This window comes from Rhea pennata, chromosome 8, assembly GCF_028389875.1.
Source record: "Rhea pennata isolate bPtePen1 chromosome 8, bPtePen1.pri, whole genome shotgun sequence".
Lineage (NCBI taxonomy): Eukaryota > Metazoa > Chordata > Aves > Rheiformes > Rheidae > Rhea > Rhea pennata.
The window spans coordinates 19,396,499-19,417,974 of record NC_084670.1 but is presented as its reverse complement, the minus strand read 5'-3'; the positions used below and the strand labels follow the sequence as shown (position 1 = coordinate 19,417,974).

The following is a 21,476-nucleotide window of genomic DNA, read 5'->3' as shown; positions in this document are numbered from 1 at the left end:
GTTACACACAGCATGTTTCATCTCAAAGAATATCAGGCTTACAATATATGTATAGAATGCCCCTGAATGCAGCCACTACACATAGGCAGGGTGTTTGCCAAGATAGACTACCAGCATAGATCACAGCAACTGGAGGAAGGAACTTCTGACAGATAGAAAGACAAAGAATTTCTATGTTCACATAGATATATTGAATTTTTCCATCTGAAAAGGACCACAGAGATTGTTACCTTTTCTAGCAACCTTAGACCCACCTTTCTTAAGAGTTTATATAACAATACTACGATCTAAATTTAGAGTGATCCAAATGTTAGACAACCTTCCTCACTGCATCTCACTTATAAGACTTTTTATCCAAGGGTTGATATATATTTCTTAAAAATATGCAACTTAAAAACAGCAACAGAAAAAAAGAGGAAAAAAAAAAAAGAGAAGTGATTTGCCCAATGTCATATTTAATATTTGTAATCCAACTTAGCCATCTCTTACCCTAGTAACTTCATACAGAAGACTACTTGACAATTTCAGAAAAAGAAAGAAAACAGTACTAGCACAGTACATTGTAACCTTTTCCATGTTCTTTTCTATTTGTCCTACACCCCAAATCAATTACGTACATGTTACTTTAGGAATAACTTTGCTCTAATGGAAAAGCAAGGTAATTTTACTAAATTGGTATTAAATACAAAAAAATTTAAGAGTGCAAGCTGAAAAGATTTAAAATCTTAAAATTTTAATAGTGTGGATAAAGTCCTGGTCTCGCTGAAACAAATGGTAACGCTACCAATGATTTTGGTAGGACCAGGTTTTCATTTTACATGTAATCAAAAAGAAAAAAGTAATATATCCATTAAAAACTTAGTATTTGTGTCAAAGGTTAAAAGAAAAGATGTTTTTATCTGAAGTAAGGTTATTCAGGCCTTTAAAACTGTAGGGCCTAAAAACGGAATGGACTCTCTAGCAGATCTGAAAGTCTATTCATTTTGAGTATGTGCAATACCACCATTTTAACTTGAACTTTAATCTCAATTTAATTTTTACATAGATGTAGTTTCTCACTGAGAATAATTTACCATGACTTCCTTTTCCAACTCAGTATTTCTTGCTGCAGCTAAAGAATAAGCAACAGTCTTTTCTTCCAACTGTTTCTCAAGTGCAGAAAGTTGAGAAGATTTCTTTGCTACCTAAAAACAAATATGGCATAAAACGGTGTGAAGACAACTGTTTCAGGTTTATTCAAATATTTGTTATTTGTTTATGTTTTCTTACAATCAATTCTGTGTTAGCTACTATAATTTTAGTATTTTTAATGCTTTTTTTTTTAACATTTATTAATCATTATTATTTACAGAGAAGAACTTAGCACAATTTACCTCAAATACATAACTCATAATAACTATTAACATCATAAAAGTGAATTCGCTATTAAGGATTTATAACATTTCATGGCTACTATGAGGAAATACTGCAAGTCAAAGTATGCTGGAATTCCAGAAACACATTAGCACCAGAATGTAAATATTAGCTTTTCAACTTATTTAATCTGAGAACAGCTAGTTAATTTCTTTTGGAATTCCCCAAGAATAACGTTGATCTCTGGCAAGTATATTAACATTTAATGGGGAAAAATACTTAAAATTGCTCTTTTAAAATCTATTCCTTAAGATAAATATATATTTAATTCAAGCATATTAAAGCCACAAGACCACGCAACAACCTAAATAGCAGTAATAACGCCTAATAACTACTTCAGCTTTAAAATTAGAGATTTCTGACAATAGAAAAATTAAGACTGCCACTTTTAAACTTTCCTGCTTGCTCAGAAGCTTATTTCCAATCTTCTTAAATGAGTTGGACTCAGAAATTAATATGGCAATTACAGTTTTCCATAAAAACTGTCTTAACCATCTTTGATTACTGAATAAAAAAGTGACTAATTTTTCCACTGCCACTAACAACTTACTTCTCGCTCTAAGTTACTAGTTTTTGAAGCCTTCTCCAGCAGTTCTTCTTGTATGATTTGAAACTGACTGGCTCTCTGAGCCATGCTGGTCTTCAAAGTAGAGTTCTCATGATTCACTTTTGTCAGTTCAGTATGTAACTCTTCTATCTCTTTCTTGAATCTTTGTCTCTCCTTTTCAAATTGTTTGCTGATAAGTTCCAACTGTTGACATTTTCTCCTCTCTTATAATTAGAAAAAAATAAATCTAAGCTTAATTTACAGAAGAGCATACAAACCAGCAATCAAGCTTACAATCATACATCCCATCAAAAAGAGAAGTAAAATTTTACTGCAGCATGTTGAACTAGTAAATATAGTATTCAGACACAAGGCTAACTTTTTATTTTTTCCCTCTAATGAAACTACATACTGTGACTTAAGAAAAAAAACACAAACCTATCAAAAAAATCATTTATCATTTTATCATGCAGTACTAACAGTAATTGCAGAAGAAATTCAGTGACAGCAGGATACAAAAAAAAGAATCAAAGAAAATATGGTGATCTTGGCATAAACAACAACAAAAAATGATATATTTCTGTTTCAACACAGTTTGTAGATAGAACAAGTAACAAGCTGAACAACTCTTAACTCTCAAAATAATAATAATATTGTGCCTGCAGTACATCACAATTTCCAGAAGAAATTACTAGAAAAGCAATTTAAACCCCCCAGAAATTTTAACTCCTATTCTGTGGTTTAATCAGAAGGAACTGTACAGGTAGGTTCAGTAAGTTTACCTGCTTGATTTCCAGTCAATTTGACAGGCTCTCTTTCCATGACACATAATCTGCTACTTTCTTGTCCTTCATTATCATTAGAAAGATGCTCAGCTATCTTGCATACAGTTAAGTTTGTGCGAAGTTTTTGAATTTCTGCTTCTTTCACTGCCAATTTCAGTCTATCACAAAAAAGGAAGGTAAGGATTTAATATTCTCTGCATGTGCTAGTTCTAATAACTCCTAATTATCTGCCTATTCTTGCCATAATTCAGTAACCAGAAAGTTATACCTCAGGTCTGCAATGAAAGATTTATTTGATTCACAAGAGTCTGAAAGCGCTTCTTTTGTGGAAGAACTGGGCAGCTGATGTTTCAAGTGGTGCCATTTAAACTAAAAGTTAAGGGAAAACCAAAAATCAATGCAAAATTGACTTCTTAATGCTTCACAGTATGATTTATGTTTCCTACTAACATATAATTTTTAATACAAACGTGCCAGGATATTAAAAGTCTGGATAACCTGACCTTTACAATTGTTCTCCTAAATAAGTGAGAGGGAATTATAGGCATCAAGTCCCCCTAAGACTGAGGCTTCTCCTTTAGATATCTAAGTACAGACACTGAAGTGTGAACATTTTTGCCATAAAAAAAATAAACAGAGATATTATAGGAAATTCCACATTAAAAAAAAAATAAATAAAAAAAAAAAAAAACCACTTCTCACCTCATACTTCTTTTCAGATTTCAATGACTGCATTTAGTACTGTTTTCCCTCCACAAGTTACAGAGGGCTTCTGAATATTCCATTAAATCAGTGAAATAATTCCTATTTTTTAAGGAATAGTAAATATAATTTGTTTTGCAAAAAGGGCCACAAACAATTCTTTAATAACCCTTCAAATAAATGTCCGTGGCTATAACAGACAAAAATATTGTGTTTAATACAAAATTACTATACTCTCTGTAGCAGAAGCCACTTTGTGAATCCTAAAATCGTAAGAATACTTTTGATTGTTTTCAATACAACCACTCACATTGCTACTTTAAAAATAAAGATACCACATGTGCTCTGTGCTCCTGACCTTGAACGTTTCTCCCTAGTCCAGCTGTCTACTTTGAGCTCCCAAAGAATTCCTCCAAGTCACAACTTTGCGTTTCTTTATTGGACTTTCCCAACCACAATCAGTTTAGTTATAAAGCTCACAAGTGCAAGCTTCAGGCTGATAAGCCAGGCCTCATTATGTTAAAACAAAAGTTAATTCACAGTCAGAGAAAGCATGCCTCTTCTTTCCAAAAAGAATTCCTGCAAACATCTCTCCAGTTCTTATTCTTCCATTACTGCTGTTGAGGTTGACACATCGATTGTGGCTGTGTGACACTTGTCATACTATTCAATTGAGATGAGCCTCAGTATCATACAGTTGGAAATCCTGTTTTGGAATATACCTTCATCAGAAGAATCAATACATAGGACAGAGGAACAGAAAGTGCCATTTTAAATGCATGCTCATTAATCAACTCCAAAGCACCTGTTCCTCATTCATGAATCAGGCAACAAAGTAAAATATTGAAACTTAACAAAACACTTCATGCAGCTTGAAAACAAAAGAAATTGGGCTCAGACCATAACTTCACAGAATTTCCTCACAATACCAGTTAGAATCGTTCAAGATGCACAATATAATTTACAGTGATACATCAGCTACCATACCTCCTCAGATGTACTAAGAGACAACTGGGAAATAATGGTTTCTAGTGTGCTGAGCTCTTTCCTTGAATCCTCTATTTCTTGATGACATAACTTCAGGCGGTCATGTTGCTGTGCTGTAAGTGCTTTCAGCTCTGCATTTTCACTTATTAAAGCATTTTTTTCTTTAAGTACTATTTCTTTGTCACTAAGATCTCTCTCAAGCTTTAGGATCTTCTGGTTAGACTGAGTCAGCAGTGATACTGTTTCAGCATTCTTTGCCTCTAGATTCTTAATTTCTTCTTTTGTGCTATGATTCTCTTCCCTTGATTGCCTAAAAGAGTACGTAAATATTCAAAAGGTGTAGCTAAACACAGAGAAGTAGACTAGGATTCTCATTATTAAAAATACTAAGAAAAGAAAGTTTCATAAACAAACTGCTTCTTCACTAGTTTCCTACCTCTCAAAATCTACGATTAGCACCACAACAGATAGAGGAGTTTTTATGGCTTTACTAAGTTTTCACTCTTCCTAGGACCAATATCCAAACTGCTACGAGCAAACAGAAGCAGAGAATGAACTCCTCCTCACTCCTAGCACATTATTAGAGTTTTAAGCACTATCAGGAGAGTCACGGGTAGGATATAAAGATGGCTTTAACTGTGCTGAAGAGAAGGGAATTCAAGAAGAGGATAAAACAACTTATAATAGATGAAGATAATTGATTAAGACTGTGCTAATCTAGCATTCTGTTACCAACAAGAGGGGGAGGGATCTTATTTTTCTCCTTCCTGTATATCTGACTGTACAGCAAGCCAATTTTATTAAAAAGTTAATTTCTGATGGGTTAAAAATATATCTGTTCACCTGGCAAGTTGAATTAGCTCAGCAAAAGGTCTCATAAGAGCCAAATCTGGTGCAAATTAGCAGAGAAAAGCAGGCTGTCTAGAACAGAGGTTCCTGTCAGGAGCAGACAGCCAGAACTGATAATGCTAGAGGAAGACAATCATCAGCTGGACTTAACAGTAATGAAGGAATTACAAAAGAAACTTCTGAAACAAAGGAGGAGTCAACCTGAAATATACAGAAAGCATGACACTTTTGACAGTGGGGGAAAAGCCTTGGAGTGGGAACAAAGCAACAGTCAAAACCTAGTTTGATGCTGCCAAAAGTTGCCCTGCCTGCAGCACAACCTCTGTTCAGAGCTGAATGCAGCCTCCCTGTCGGATACTGAGAGCAGCCTGCACTCCAGCTAGTGGCACCGCGTGCAACACATAGGGACTCACACCTCGGGGCGTGCGTCAGCAAACTTGTATGGTTCTTTCTCACTAGCATGTACATTGGCAGTCTGTTGGGAGCAGAACAGATACAAAGCTAGAGCATCCATATCTCCCACAGGAGTTGTGTGCAAGCACAGGAACCCACACTCCCAGAAAAGGGATGGGGAGGGGAAATTGATCTCAAATATTCACTGATGCTGGTCCTGATTTGGATTAAACTACATGGATTGGAAAATAGTTTCCCAGAGACTGCTGTAACGTGTAATTTTTTCCCCATATAACTGTACAAAAATTTTTAAAAGTCTTTGCCTTACCTTAGCTGCTCTTCCAGGATTTCTAAGTCTTTTCTATAGCTGACACACTTCTCATTCAACTTCTCTTTTTCCTTTTCACAATTATTTAAATATTTTTCCAAGACTACTTCTTCAGCTTGAACCTTAAAAAGCAACTTTTCATTATCAATAATCTTAAACATCTTTAAAAATATTATAAACACAGTATGTTGCTTCTTTTCTTCTTGTAAGCAGTATATAATTCTACTGTTCACTAGTTTGAGGAACAGGAGAGCGAAAAAAAATTTTTTTTCCTGACATTTTGGAAAAAACAATGTTATTTTAGTTTTTTTAAGACAATATATTTAGGCAATGTCCTCCTACAAAGAAAGAAGTCTAATCAAATCACAGTTCTCCTTAAAAGGTAATTATCTCAAGTCTGTATAATTTCTCCTCCTGCCAGGAGGTAACATTAACCACTTTGACCACTGGAACTTTGGGAGATGACTTCATTCTCATCTTAGCTCTTCTCTAGTGTATGTATCGGTGGACAGATTATGTGGAGTCAAAATGGTTCTTTAAAAGGGATCACACACTTTTAAACTTAGAATTCCTGACTGACAGGCAAGAGACAAAAGAAAAAGCAGCAGTGTTAGGTTACCTCAGGGAGGCAGACTGGCTAGATTGTGCAAAGACAACTTAACACTGGATAGTCAAATTTATCAGAAAAAGTAGTTGTTTACCCTGCACCATCTCTCTTAAGACTTTGCCAACAACCAGCAGAGACAGCTGATCTGCTAATAAACCCATTACCATTTACTGCCCAGCACACTGGAAGAAAAAGTATAGCAAAAATAACTGGAGGTATGGGGGAGGGAAACACCTACCTTTTCCAATTTTTCAGTTATTCTCTCTTTATACTTTTTGAAAGCTTTTGTCAGCTCCTCAGCATTCAACAAAGCCTCATTTCTTTGCTGTTCTGCTCTGCAAAGTATATCAACTTTAAAAATCATAGTTTCAGTAATTATATAACTATCTCTTCCAGTTACCCAAAAATCAGAAAACATAACAACTAAATTAACAACCTTTGGTAGCTTCCTTTCTCCTTCCAACTTTTTAATTCTTAGATTAAAAAAAAACAACAGTTTCATATGAGGCACATTCTTGTTTTTTTAAAAATTTTGTTTTTACATATTAACACGAACTAAATCTAAATAACACGAATGTAAAAATAAAATTCTGATGCCTCTCAAAAAGTTTGTGATTCAAGTCATCCTGCAGCCCCCTGGTCCCTACCATTAAAGCTACTTCTAGGGATTGAGATAGTGTGTATGACAAAAATAAACAGAAGACAAGAGTGCCCCTTAAAATTCAAAGGGCTTAAGGGTGACTAGAAGTGCTTTTTATGCTGAAGGGAGTTCTGCGTGACTGGAATTATGCTAGGACTGACAGGAACTGATCACAGGTTAAATTATTTGGGGATACTGAAGAGATGTCCTCAGTAACGGTACCGGAAACAGACGCTTGTGGGATATGAGGGTGAGCAATCATTCAAAGAAATCTAGACCGCCTGTTATTCCTCTTTATTCTTCTTTCTCTCTCTTTCCAAGTGAGTAATGATGGAGGAAGGTAAGAAGTTGGAGCAGTAGCCTTGAGACAGCTTAAGGATGCAATCCGTTTAGGATATCCAACACAAACACAACAGAATTACTGCTGCTCACTAAGAATTTCTTCACTGAGGGAACTGTAGGGACAGGGCAAGTGCCTTACCTAAGTACAGCCTACCCGTAGATCACTGTTTCTCCATCTCAGGACCATTAACCATCTGGAGATGGCAAAGCATTTAGAAAGAAGAGGATAAAGGGGCTTCAAGAACAATAGTGTCAGTCAGAAGCGCAGAATGAGTAATAAGTGGCAGGAATTACTGATTGAAAGCAAGTTGTAATTATTGTCTACACTCATCAGAGCATTGTACGTTGCCTTTAACACCTGGCAGAAGCTCAGTTTTTCAAAGGTACCCAAATATCAACATCTGCAACTAGTAAGTGACTACAGCCAGTTTTAGCCCCACATGCTCTGAACAGTGAGCATAAAATCAACACGCATCTCTTCAGCAGTAGTGCCAGGCTGGCATTATTGCCTCTTGCATAGCTTTGGGAAGGTTAGACCTAATTCAGAGAGTAGACAGACAAGCCAAACAAGGCTTTCACACTCAAAAGACTTGAGAAATGCTTTCAAAAATCATGAATTCAATTACCCTTTTGCCAAAGGTAATGCAGTTAAATGAAGAGTCCTACCTGCCCAATTAATTTATTCCTCTGTTTTCTTTAAAATTACAGTTTGGGGGATGATCAGATTCTGGATGGTAAACTCTCAGCTGTTTGAAGAAATGATCTATCCTTCCCAGTAGCAACACAACTACTAGGTTCAATGAAAAGGATGCAATAGGAGAGGAAGGTGAAGATAAGGGGAAACAACAACCTCCCTTTCAACTGTAACACACACATAGATGAGATTAAGCATAACAAAAAAGTTGTCTCATGTAAGTAGTGTTTTTATTGCTTCTCCTCTCCCCCTAGTAATATTACGCTGGGGATAGCTCTGTTGATTGCAAGCATATACTTGAAATACAGAAAAACAAGCATACGCTGCAGGTGCTTGCAAGAAAAAGTGAAAAATAATTCAGGTAAAATACATCCTGGACACATTTAGACTCTCAACTATACTACATCTATTTTGATGAGAAAAACAGGTGATGGATTGGCTAGACAGCTAAGTTATATTTTAGTGTACAATATCAGCCTGCAACCAAGAGCAAATGTCAAGATTAAAAAAAGTGTCACTTTTTAAAGACACCTTTATAAAGAAGGGAAATTTCAACCCCTCCCTCTTTTTTTTTTTTTTTAATAACACATCCATAAGTCAGAGGTATAATTTGATTCCACAAAGAAAACATCCACCAATGGGAATAAACACTTATGCATTAGTACAAACTTCTGTATTCAATTTATTAAAAAAAAAAAAACAAACCACATAGTACCTCTTTCCTTGCTTGCTTCGTTCAATTAACTCCATTTTCAGATTTTTGTAGTCCTCTCTATATCTTTGTAGCATATGTTCTCTTTCCACTATCATTTTCTGACTTTGCTCTAGTTTATCTTCTGCATCTCTACCAAATTAACAGAAAGCACAACTAAAAACAGGAATACTTTTGTTAAAAAAAAAAAATCAAGTATTTTATTTTTCTCTTCTGAAACATCGTATGCAGAAAAACTAGTCTAACATGCTGCAGATCTCGGAACTAGAACCCCCCCCCCCAGTTTCCAGACTGACCAGAGAACTCCAAGAGTGCATCTCTGGTCTGGAGGGGTATCCAAACCCCATCAATAGGCTTCAAGTATCATTCATGCCAAGGATTCAGACAACATACTTTGTGTTTCAAGAAAGATCAGAACACACAAATCACTATTTTTCTGGGAATAGGTATAGTTTTACCTGTGAATATACACAGCACATACAGCACTTTGCACATATACACAACAAACAACACTAGTAACCCACCAAACTAAATTAAAGATAAATATTTTACTTGCTTTGTGAAAATAGGCTTATTGAGGTATTATTTGAATATTACATAGCTTCAAGTATTAAAAAGCTGACAGTCAGCTGCGTCTTTCTGACAGCCTCTGGATATTTTGCTTACATTGGCTTTATTTGGCCATTTGTCTTGATTGATGTACTCAAGAAGAAAGAATTTGTTTGCTATCTGCTGCAAAATCAAATTTTAGAATATGTTTGCTTACTATTTAAGTTACTTAGTCATGTAGTGTACAAACATTTGACAGTTAAAAGGGTGCATTTATGTTTAGCATAGATTATAAACGTATCCCTTTAACAGCCTTTACTATTTTCCTCCATTTCTTACAGTATATTCTCCATATATAAGATATCAAAATGCAGCAAAACACAACCTCTCTCAAATGAGGATTTGAAGTGAAAATTTTAAAACCCAGATTTCATGATCCTCATGGAACTATCACTATGTGATCTTGAAGGGAGGAAAAAAAAAAGTTGTGATTGACAAGCAGACCAAAATTAAATGTTCACTAAAAAGTACATTTACTACCTCAGAATTTTATCTTGAGCTGAAACTTCTGCTTCCAAATTTACAATCTGTTCTTCTAGTTTAGGAATGCTGGCTGAACGTGTACCTAAAGCCGATTCAAGATAAGAAATCTGAAATACAAACACATTTGGAGTTTCATTAACACTTGTATATGTACCTTCAAATAAGACGCACAAGAAGTATCTGCACAGTGCCCTTAACTTTGCTGTAGAAGATGCTTGTTCATACACACAAATAATTGACCTCCAAGTTTCTGCTCATTTAATACCTTTCCTGTTCCCTAGCACCACTTCAGTATGATGCACTGTCTAGCAGAGTGGTTTCTTTAAATGTTGGTCTCATCTCTTGCTTTCCTCCCTACAACTTCGTGTTCCTCTGTTTATCCTTACCAGGCCAGAAAACCAAGTATTTTGTTTATCTACTTATTTGCACTTAAAGATGATACTTCTCAAATGAAAAGCATTAAGCATAGCTACATTTTATTATTGTTACATTTATACCAAATGTAAGAATATAATTTCTCTCTAGAAAAAAGTATACGTAAAAGTATATGCTTAATCTTAATGATTCATTATCTACAATTCATCTTCATTTTTTCTAAATAGTGATGCTATTCTAATTCAAAAGGTCAACATTTTTCACTTTCTAGATACAGTGTAACTACTTTGTCATTATTATTACTCACATTAAGATTAACATAGCTCAGAAAAATATACCTAGCCACATGAACACGCAATACTAATTACATCATTGAACTATCTTCTCACATAATGTGTTCTTCCATCTCTTCATTATCTAACTACATTTTATGATGCGAGAGGCAGGAACAGGGTTCCCCCCCCGCTTTAATACAGCAGCTAGCACAACAAGTTCTTATTCTATGACTTATTCTCAGTCTGCAACTCACTGGCTTTAAAATAAAAGTTTGGAATGTGAACGACAGAGTAAAGTTGTTTTGCTCATGGATAAATAGATTCCAAAAATTCTTTTCTAAAATCAATGACAGATAATATTACTATACAAAAACTTAAATAGAATAAGCCAAGACAGAAAAATAGTACACACTGCCTGCAATTATGAACTCAAAAATCACAGTCACTAGCAATATTTATCTGGAAAATGAATATATCGAAGTCACATACTCTTGTTTTTGACTGCATCAATTCAAAGTTGATTGTTTCAATTTTATTTTTTAGGTAGTGGTTCTGAGAAGTCAAAGATGCATTTTGTTCATGAAGTGCGTTCAGCTTCTCCTTAAGATGCTTATTTTCTTGTTCCACAGTTTTATCGGAAGTTGTAGATACTGGGTAGGACTAGACATTAAAAAAAAAAAAATATATATATATATATATTATACACACACACAAGCAATATATACACCAAAGAACCACCACATTATGCTTAAGAAATGATCAGTGACACAGCAGTAGTATTGCACAGTTCAATGCTAAAGTGTATCAACTCAAAGACATAAAAGCAAAAGTATTCAAAAACATATAAAAGAATACAAAACAAACAAAATATAGTAAAATAAGTAATGAAGAGCAATATTTACTTTGGATTTTGTTTGAAAATCTCTCTCGTGACAAGATGTTTTACTGGCATTTTTCTTACAATCGGAAGAGCCTTGATAGTTGCAATTTGGTTCAACAAGATCTTCCAGAACAAGGTCTACAGCCTCTTCAAGGTAGTCAGAATGTTCACTTGCACTAGTGCTAGGAGGGAGGGAAGAAGTCATTACTCAAGTTCTCTTTATTACCTTTCCCTCCTTCCTCAAGGGTATTCAAAAGGAAAACACAAAATGAGCTACTTGCTCATTACTTAAAATTGAACAAGATGGGGTTAAACTACATAAGCCAGTTTTCTGTTCTCATTCCCAAACACACTCGTACCTGGAAAGTTCTTCCCCTACAGTTTGCAGATCCCTTTCAGTTCTCCTCAGCTGATTCCGTAATGACTCTACATTTGCAAACAGTTCATCTTCATCATCATCATCGTCGTCACCACCACCACCACCGCTTTTAGGGTGAGTCCACATTCTGTATTCCTTTGGCACTATACCTATAGCTAAAATAACATTTAATATTAAAACCCTTACAAATGTACTTCAACACTATTTGCAAAGATACACTTTCAAAGATACTGAAATAACAACAAAAAGGATCTTTTGGAACCAAAAGTGTAAGTTAACTCTGAAGACTGTATTTCCTGTTGTTACAATACACCTTGAACACTCACAAGTCAGGCTTGGGGATCTCCAGGCGCCGGAAAATAGAGCAACACTTACAAGACTGCAGGGACTCCACCGGCACAAGGGCCACCGCTGCGCCGCGGCTGCGAGAGCCCTGGTTTGACGGCTCGTAAATCCCCTCGGAGCAGGCGCGTATCGCGACCTGAACGGGACGGACTGAACTCCGGGCGCGTATGTAACCCCCCGCGCTCTCTCCTCCACCGGTCATCAGGGCACTCAAACATAAATCCCGCTCTCACCTGCGGGCCGCGCTCAGACCGGAGCGCATCGGGGCTTTGATGGGAAACAGAAAGTTTGCCCTGCGGAGGGGGCACCCGGCGCTGCGCGGCAACGCGGGCGGCCGCGACCCCTCCTGCCCGCCCGCCCCGGCAGCGCCTCGTACCGACGGCCGCCGCCCCGCGGGGACCCGCCGGCGGAGGAAGCGCCCCGGCGCCCCTCGCCCCGGGCCCGGGCCCGCCCAGCGCCGCCAGACGCCCGCCTCAGCGCTGCCCCACCAACGGCCTGCGGCCTCCAGTCAGCAAGCCGCCTCACGCCGCGGCCGCCAGCCGCCTCCAGAGAGAGTTACCCCGGCGGCGGCGGCGGCGGCGGCGGCGGCGGCGGCGGCGGCGCCCGGCCCGGCCCGGCCCGGCCCCCACGCGCCCCCCGGCTCCCTCCCTACCCCGCTTTGAACTGCGCGGGCCGCTGGCGCCTCGGCCCGGCGCCTCCGCTACTGCCTCACGGCGCATGCGCAACCGCCCGCCCCCGGCCGGGGTCGCGCTCCCCGCCGTGCCGCGGGCGAGGCGGGGCCGCGGCGCGAGCAGCCTATCGGCGCGCGCGGCGCGGTGCACTGTGGGCAGGGGGGGTGGGGCCGCCGGCTCCCCGAGGGCGCCGGCAGGGCAGGGCCGGGCCGGGCAGCGCAGCGGGGATGAGGCCGGGGCTGGGGCCGGGCCGCGGCGCGCTGCCGCTCCTCGGCTGCCTCGCGCTGCTGCTGCTGCCGCCGCCCGCCGCTGCCGCCGAGTTCAGCCCCTCCCTGGACAGCGACTTCACCTTCACGCTGCCCGCCGGCCGCCGGGAGTGCTTCTACCAGCCCATGCGCAAGGAGGCCTCGCTGGAGCTCGAGTACCAGGTCGGGGGGCGCCGAGCCGCGGCGGAGCCGGGAGGCTCCCGGCAGCTGCGCGGCCCGCGGGGCTTTCCCGGGGCGGCGGCGCTTTTCTGGCGGGTGGCCGGGCGGGGGCGAGGGCGAGCGCTGCTCTCCGCGGCGCCCGGACCGGCTCTGCCTCGCCGCCGTGCGCGGCCGCCCGAGGGGCGCGGGGTGCCGGCGCCGCGCCTTGCTGCCCTCGTCCGGTTTGTCGCTGTTGCGTTAGCGGCAGGAGACCGTTCCTTAGTCCTTTAGAAAACTAAAGACATGAAACTCGGTAGGATACCTCAATGATGACTCTAATGCCTATTTTTTATTCTATTAGCCGTGGTTTTTTTTTTCTTTTAACTTGGTAAGATCTCAAGTTGGCATCCTTTAACTCAGTAAAAGTAGAGTGTCAGCTTCTGTGGCCTTGTAAGATACAGCTCCAAAGCATAAATAAAACTGTTGCTTATGTACAGAACTCTTACGTGCATATCTCTGGGTTAAACACCTCTTATCTTGGAGATTAAAGTTTTTCAAAAAGTCTTACTTAGCTAGACCAACATTAAGATCTTGAAGCTCTTCTTCAGAAGAGCTGAGTTCTCTAGGTATCTGTGCAAAGACCTCTCCTTTTCTTAAAGATTTTTTCAGGGAGACTAAGCAACAGTGTGAGAAGCTGCAGTGAGTGTTTTCTCAGCCTACTACTGTGCCACAGGTTGTCTGCTTTTTTCTTTTCTTTTTTTTTTTTTCCTTTTATGCCTCCCAATTGAAAATGCAAAGCAGAAAAACAGAGTTGCTAATCCTATTATTTCCTAATTGCTTTTAGTTAAATGCAAAGCTGAACAGGAATTTTCTTTTTTGGTACATCTCCAGTCAGGGCAAACTTGATTTCAGCAGTAGGTGACTTCTGTACTCAAATAACTCACTGGAAAACACTCTCACATACCTCCACACACCCTGGCACAGACCTAAGTAATGTCATTGCATATGTGATCCTTCTCAGTCCCCCCCCACCCAGTTCTCCCTTTGCTGTTGAGAATTTCTACAACACAACCTGTGTAGTGATACAACTATAGCCATGTTAGTACTGTTGAAACAGCACAGTTTTGTTATCTGGTATACAACTACTATGAAACTTAGTTTGAACTCTCATAGACAAATTTACCTTTTAAATTCTTCCCGTGACAGTTCCCTTACTTAGAAACTTTAGCAATGTAGACAGGAATTCCACTGTTTTTTTTTCTGTTGTTGTTTCACAGGTTTTAGATGGAGCAGGATTAGATGTTGATTTTCATCTACTGTCTCCAAAAGGTGAAACTCTAGTTTTTGATCAAAGAAAATCAGATGGAGTTCATACGTAAGTTTTACCTTTTTGTAAACACTTATTGCTTTTTACATGGATCTTACCATGAGGTGAAAGATATTTTTGTTTTAATGATAGCTGTTGATAGTGAACAAAAGTAATTATGGTGGAGCTGAAAAAGATCTCTGCAATCTAATAAAAACATCAGTGATATAAATAAGGGGGAAAATTTCTCTATTTCTCTTTTTATCAAGGCATTACAATAGAGTATAAGAATCTCACTCTTACTATAGATTTTTCTTAGTCATACACAATGTTTCAAAAGCCAAATAAAGGCAAAAGTAAGCTGCTGCTATCTTCATCATAGTAAGACTTAAGAGTAGGCAGGGTTGGTTTTACTGTGACTGTGCAATCTGTAATGTGTCTTTAAATTTCTTATTTTTATATAAAAAGCTTGCTGAGTTCTTCCTAAATGTGTGCTTGTCCCTCTTCAAGAGGAAAACTTGCTTATAAAGCTCATTCTTTGCTAAAAATGTAGTTAACAATATTTTGCTTATATATACAGTGTGGAAACAGAAGATGGTGATTACATGTTCTGCTTTGACAACACATTCAGTACCATTTCTGAGAAGGTTATTTTCTTTGAACTGATTCTGGACAACATGGGAGAAGGAGGAGGACAAGATCAAGAGGACTGGAAGAAGTATGTTACAGGCACAGATCTCCTGGATATGAAACTGGAAGACATTCTGGTAAGCATTCAATCCTAAATTCTTCTGAATGTAAGAAGATTTAGAAAAAGCTTGCTGCCATTCAGTCTTGGTCTAATACATCATCCTGGAAGCTATTCCATTTGCCTGAAATTCATGTACTGATACATGGATTTCTACACAGCTTCCACACAGAAGCTTGAGAATGGTTTTTAGAATAAAATTTTAGCCAGCTAGAAGAAACTGTATAGATTTAGAAGTTGTTCTGCTTCCCATTCAAGCTTCTTTTTCCCTTACTGCTAAAACAAGATATTTTTCCCCTAGTAGCAATAAAATGAATATTTTTTTAATATTAAAATATTGCTTAATCTCAGTGATGGAGTTGAAATCACTGCACAGATTTTTATTGTGTTTGAAAATACAGTATTGGGCAAGTCTCTTGTTCCCATCTTTGCACAGGTGCCCCAGCCAGCCTGAATTACTTCCATCTAAGACATTTACAAATTACTTTAAAATTTTTGTAATTATTTTTATTTCCATCTTTTCCAGCTTATAAACAATTTAGCTAGATCACTGCACATTCACCTTTGCAGGCCTTCAGAGAATACTTGAGAGAGTAGTGCTAAACCACTAATAGCGCTGCTGAGCATGGTGGTATTACTGCTAAAATAAGTGGAGAGAAGTAGGTGCTCTAAGTTACTGATCTGACAGACATGCTGCACATGATGTCTTGAGGCACTGAGCAGCTGCAGGGGGGAACTGTTCTCAGCTGGTCCCAAGAAAATCTGTGAGAGAACTGCTCTCCTTAGCTGCTTTGCTTCTCATTTTTAATTCTTAAAGGTTACTCGAGTCAGACTGCTTCCAGATTGCAATAACAATGGCTATTCAGTTACTGTGAATGGTAGTGTTTGCTTAAACTGAACGCTGGTCCTGTTTGATGTAGGATGAAGACTACCTCTCAGTCAAAGCTCTGTTTCCTTCCACAAGCACTAAATGTTCAGATTACTGTAGAAAAAGAGGATTGCTTGGCATTCCTGTAGCGCTGTTCTTGGTTTTCAGCAGGATGCAGTAAAAGCAATCGTATGTTTGCGGATAGTTACGGACAGTAGGCATCTCTTTTTTTTTTAAAAAAAAAGAAATAAAAATCGTCATCCAGAAAGGCTCATTTTGAATACTTGCTGAAGGCAATTTGGTATAGACAATGATGTTTGTTGTGTCCTACTGGAATAAACTAAAGGCAGATTTTCTATTGACAAAACAAACTTAATGTTTAAGACACCAAATGTTTTATTATGATGTATTTTTACATAGTTTAAGCCAAACACTGGATCTGAAAATCAGACAGCCCTCCTTTAAAATCAGTGACAAAGCCAATTAGAGAAAACAAAGTCTAGAGAGGGGACTGCAAAGGAAACCCCTCTTACACTAATCACAAGTAATACTTAAGTGGATCTGAGAGTTACTATTGTGTACATAAAGATATCTCTTCCAGAAGAGAAGCAAATGCAGAACTTGTCTTTATCTGAGGGCCTTGCAGATCTTTAAAGCGGGTAATTTTTTGTAAAGTTAACACTAGTATTTGATATTATTTACCTAGTCAAGCTATTATATTATTTTTTGGAAGTTCTGTGAGGACTTGCACAAATACTTAGCAGTTAAGAACTGCTAAAGTTCTTAAAGATAAACAAGATGTTTTCTGGGAAAAATGAGGTAATGCATTATTTGTAAAGCTCTTTTATGCTGTTGGTGATACACAATCTTTACTATTACCTTAAAATTATTTGGTGTCCAAAAATATTTTTGAAATGTTTAATATGGCACAAGGAAAATGTCCATGGAGAAAAAGTTAATGATAGGGGTTTTTAAACTTTTTTAAAATTTTATACCATCCATCTACTATACTGCTACTGTACACACTGGTCTTCCCACTAAAAGTTACCTCAGGTCTCCTGGTGAAAGCAAGAACATAAGGCCTAGAAAATTGACACTTCATGAGATTTGCTTTTAAGTTGTGACTACCCATTATGCTGTCGATGATCCTGTAAACTGTTACGTTTCAAACGTTTCCTCTGTAAACCTTAAACACAGAGTGGATCTGGAGCAGCTGTTCTTAGGGCCAGAACGTTTATGTACTTCCTTTGGTTCCTTGAGACAAACTGCATTATTCATCTCCTTTATAGGATCTATAGTCATCCTCTTAAGATTTTTTTTTTAAGTCAAAATTCTGCTTTAGTATCAAAGTTGAAACAGCAGTTTATGGCTGTTAAAAAAATTAAAGCTTAAGAAAGGAGATGGGAATGTAACATTACAATACTTCTCGCCTCCCCCAGCTATAGACCTGTTTGGGTTAAAAGGTACCTTAGTCAGATTATCCATCAGAAAACAACTACCTTTGCTTTGCAGTTCACTAGTACATTACTTGTTTTGAGTGTTTTTTTTTTTCCCCACAAATATTTGCTTTTTACTTGCTTGAATACTTGGAATCGCAGTTCCCCAGGATACAACAGAATATAAACAGAATAGTTTTAGGTTTGACTTCTATCACACCTCCTATCCTCCTGTATGTGATTTCTGGGAGAAACAACCTATTACTATTTGATGCCTTAAAGCCATGTTAATTAAGACTTATTAGGTGACAAATAATAAACGGGCTAGATGAACTAATGAAAATCCTGTGATGAAGCATAGGCTTTAGAAGTGAAGTTAACTGTCTACTAGGTAAGAAATTAATACTATATTACTACCTTATTATTTAGTACTTTCTACGTATTGCAAGCTATCTGTTTACATGAAATGTCCTTTTTTTTCCTTCTCCTATAAATATTCTTTTGTTACTTACTAGGAATCCATCAACAGTGTCAAAGCTAGACTAAGCAAAAGTGTCCAGATTCAGACCCTTCTCAGAGCATTTGAAGCTCGTGACCGAAATATACAAGAAAGCAACTTTGACAGAGTGAATTTCTGGTCCCTGGTCAACTTGGGAGTAATGGTGGTAGTATCAGCTGTTCAGGTTTACATGTTGAAAAGTCTCTTTGAAGATAAGAGGAAAAGTAGAACTTAATATTCAGTATGATCATAAAGATATACAGGTGGGGGGAAGCAATAAACTGCTGCAGGAAAGAAACAAAAATCTTTTAGATTCTTTTGAACAGCAGTAGACACATCAGGTTTCTAAGTCATATGGGGCTTTTTAATGTTAACAGAATGCCTTGCCCCAAGCTCTTCCATCTTTGCAAGTGCTGTTAACAAACACTTAACTGTTTTTCATGCTTGTATTATTTGTTAATCATTGTTAATGACTAGCTCATGCATAGCACACAGGATGTGGGTTCATATGCAAAGTAATGTTAATACTGTCATTTTTTTATGTTTGCATAAAATTTTAAATGGTAAGTTAGATTTGGTTTGTTTGATGTTAAACATTGAGTGAATTTAAATCTGTGCCTATGTGTTTACAAGATTGGGGCTCACAGAGTAGTCTGTGGTTACCATCATTTATCATCAAAGCAAAGTGTTTCTTTAAAGTCCTCAGCTTTTGTTGTATGGCATCATGTAGAAACACTGGGCTAACATTGTGAAAACAAAATTACAGCTTTTTTTTTTTTTTTTTTGAGAGAGAGAGATGGCTGACATCAGCACTTTAAAAATGAATACTGTCAATGTGAAATTGAGTCAGCACTGACAAGAGAAAATAGGTGCAATTTTTGTTCATAAATCTTTGTCTTGTTTTACAATCCCATTTTCCTTTTTGGCTGTTACGTGAGATCCAAGGTACAATGAATTGAAGCATGGTTTGTGAACTCCTATTTGTTACAACCTCATGTAATAGATACATTTTCAAGAAGCCATTTCTTATATTTTTCCCTTTTATTTGCCAATTTTTTATTAGTTTGTCTACTGCATGGCTAAGACTAATGCAGCAATTAATAGGGTGACTTACATATGCATCAAAAAAGCATAGCTACACATCTGAATTTTTCCGTCTTGCTCACTCTAATGGATCTCTTAGCTGTGTAAGTACATTATAGTCATATGAGCAGTTTTGTAAATCTAGCTGTTTCTGTGAGTAAGGAGGTATGAATCAAGGGAGCAATAAGTACAGGCTTCAAGTTTTAGGATTAAATGAATATGTAACATGACTTAACTAAGGAAAAGTTATCCTCAAATGGTTGACTTTTAGTAGTACATTGTGAATATGGAAAACTTGCCAAAAAAACCTTAAGTATGTAAGAACAAACTTCTTTTAATAGTTCAAACTTAGCCATTATTACGATGTGCCAAGTCATCAAAATTCCGTACAGAAATGAACTATCTACATCATTTCATCACAAAGTGTTTTAAACACAATGAGTGTATTAGTGATCTGCTTGTTCTTGGTTCATCTGGGTATTAACTGCAGAACTGCAACTTTGAGACTTTCTGGGATAAAATTATTTTAGGGGGATAAGACAGGGTCAATATATGAATGAAGTTTCTTTATTCGAATGAGTAGATGCTAGCAAGGGCTACAGTACACAGGAACTGCACTTCAACTTCAGATAATGGGACCTAGCAATAATATTTCTAGATAGTTTTTATAAATTTAAGTATTATTCCTTACAGAACTTATTACAGAGGGCACCAAAGGCTGTTGAGCTACTTGTCCCTTCTGCAAAGCTGTGTCCAAAGTAAACTGTTTCCCTTCAGGGTTCTGCATATCTTCTTTTCCCACATGATGCTTTCTATTCTCAAGTGCTTGGAATTGGCAAGCTTATTCCTAGGCTTTGTCCTGACCAAATGAAAGATTAACTTTCTCCCACTGTGGCAAATATTTTTCTGCCATTTCTGCCATGTCTCCCAGCAATAAAGTATCATGTATTTGTAACAGGATGGATATCTATAAACAGCAAGCCAAAGCTCCCAGGAGTAGACTTTTGGTCACGTCCCTCCAGGAAAAGCAAACCAAGAATCTTAGGGCTTTGTCCCTTTTGCTAGAAGAAACAGGAGATCTATCTTCACTTGCATTGCCAGAAGTGCAATGCTGCAAACCATCTGCAACATACTGTAACAGCTCTGTGAAACTCTTAAGACATCTACCTCTTGTATGTAAGCTACTAGATTCTCGTTTTCAGCTCTGGATATCCAACTGATGAGCTCTGCCAAATTTTCATAGAGCACCTCTCGAGATTAGATCCACAGCTAATCTGCTCTGCCTGTCTGCCAGAGGTTATACATCCAGGGCCAAAATAAGCCAGAATGTGCTTGCGCTTCACTCACTCACTCTAGTTCAGTGTGGTATGTTAGCCTATGAATGCAGGCTTCTGATAAAACACCAGACTAAACTGCAGCAGCTTCTTTGATTAGAGACAGCAGTCTCTAGTATAGGGAAAATAATGCAACAAATATCAGCAGAGTTCATCTGGATGAAAGGATTATTTTCTAACAAAGAACTCTTACTGAATTTCTCCCCATCGAGGTTTGGCTGATTATAGAAAAATTTAAACAGAGAATAAACTACAAATGTTAATTATGCTTTGACTTTAGCCACTGGAAAACATTTGTAAGTAAAATATTTGGCATTTAAACTTGCAGTTAAATTTCAACTGGATTTTGAAGAACAGTCAAATTGTTTTTGATTGTATGCAACGTACAAAGGGGAACTACAGTGTTTCTTAATGGATTTTTTTATTCAGAAGAAAATGTTTTAAGACTTGCAGACACTGAATAAGATTATGCAAAACCCTGAGATTTTCAATAAATGAGGCTTAAACTTGTGTTTGTGTTCTTCATTTTATAGTAAAGGAAAAATGCTTTATCTATGAAAACTGCAAAAGATTGAGCATGCTCAGGCTAACGAAAACTTTACGTAGCTTTTATTTCTTCCTTCATACAAATTACTTTAGATTTACACAGCCATCAGATCAGAATTAGATACCAATCTCTGTAAGAGAAAGTGCAGATATTTAGTTCTGAAGTAATATCAGATATGTGTCAGCTAACAAGTCTTCAATTTTTCAATATTTGCACTTTCATTAATGGTATTCTA

The 21,476-nt window shown here is 37.9% G+C and overlaps 2 protein-coding genes across 4 annotated transcripts in view; one reads left to right on the top strand and one right to left on the bottom strand.

Annotated features, from left to right (window-relative positions):
• Positions 1-13,049, bottom strand: part of CCDC18 (coiled-coil domain containing 18) — a 31,218-nt gene extending 18,169 nt beyond the window's left edge. The window contains exons 1-13 of one of the 3 annotated variants that reach the window (XM_062581098.1): positions 12,998-13,049; positions 11,981-12,155; positions 11,644-11,803; positions 11,231-11,401; positions 10,089-10,198; positions 9,003-9,131; positions 6,850-6,946; positions 6,005-6,126; positions 4,435-4,744; positions 3,014-3,114; positions 2,743-2,903; positions 1,964-2,184; positions 1,074-1,184 (exon numbers count right to left, since the gene is read on the bottom strand). In XM_062581098.1, the coding sequence (XP_062437082.1) occupies positions 1,074-1,184; positions 1,964-2,184; positions 2,743-2,903; positions 3,014-3,114; positions 4,435-4,744; positions 6,005-6,126; positions 6,850-6,946; positions 9,003-9,131; positions 10,089-10,198; positions 11,231-11,401; positions 11,644-11,803; positions 11,981-12,126 (1,839 nt within the window). In that variant the 5' untranslated portion in view covers positions 12,127-12,155; positions 12,998-13,049. Of the gene's footprint in view, positions 1-1,073; positions 1,185-1,963; positions 2,185-2,742; positions 2,904-3,013; positions 3,115-4,434; positions 4,745-6,004; positions 6,127-6,849; positions 6,947-9,002; positions 9,132-10,088; positions 10,199-11,230; positions 11,402-11,643; positions 11,804-11,980; positions 12,156-12,375; positions 12,649-12,997 lie in introns of those variants that run through there. The other 2 variants (XM_062581099.1, XM_062581096.1) reach the window with 2 other exon arrangements.
• A 183-nt stretch (positions 13,050-13,232) lies between these two features.
• On the top strand, positions 13,233-21,204 carry TMED5 (transmembrane p24 trafficking protein 5). The gene is made up of 4 exons (XM_062581803.1): positions 13,233-13,444; positions 14,698-14,795; positions 15,307-15,493; positions 18,294-21,204. The coding sequence occupies exons 1-4, from the start codon at positions 13,244-13,246 to the stop codon at positions 18,510-18,512; spliced, it is 705 nt and encodes a 234-aa protein (XP_062437787.1). The 5' UTR covers positions 13,233-13,243; the 3' UTR covers positions 18,513-21,204.
• The last annotated feature ends 272 nt before the right edge of the window (positions 21,205-21,476 follow it).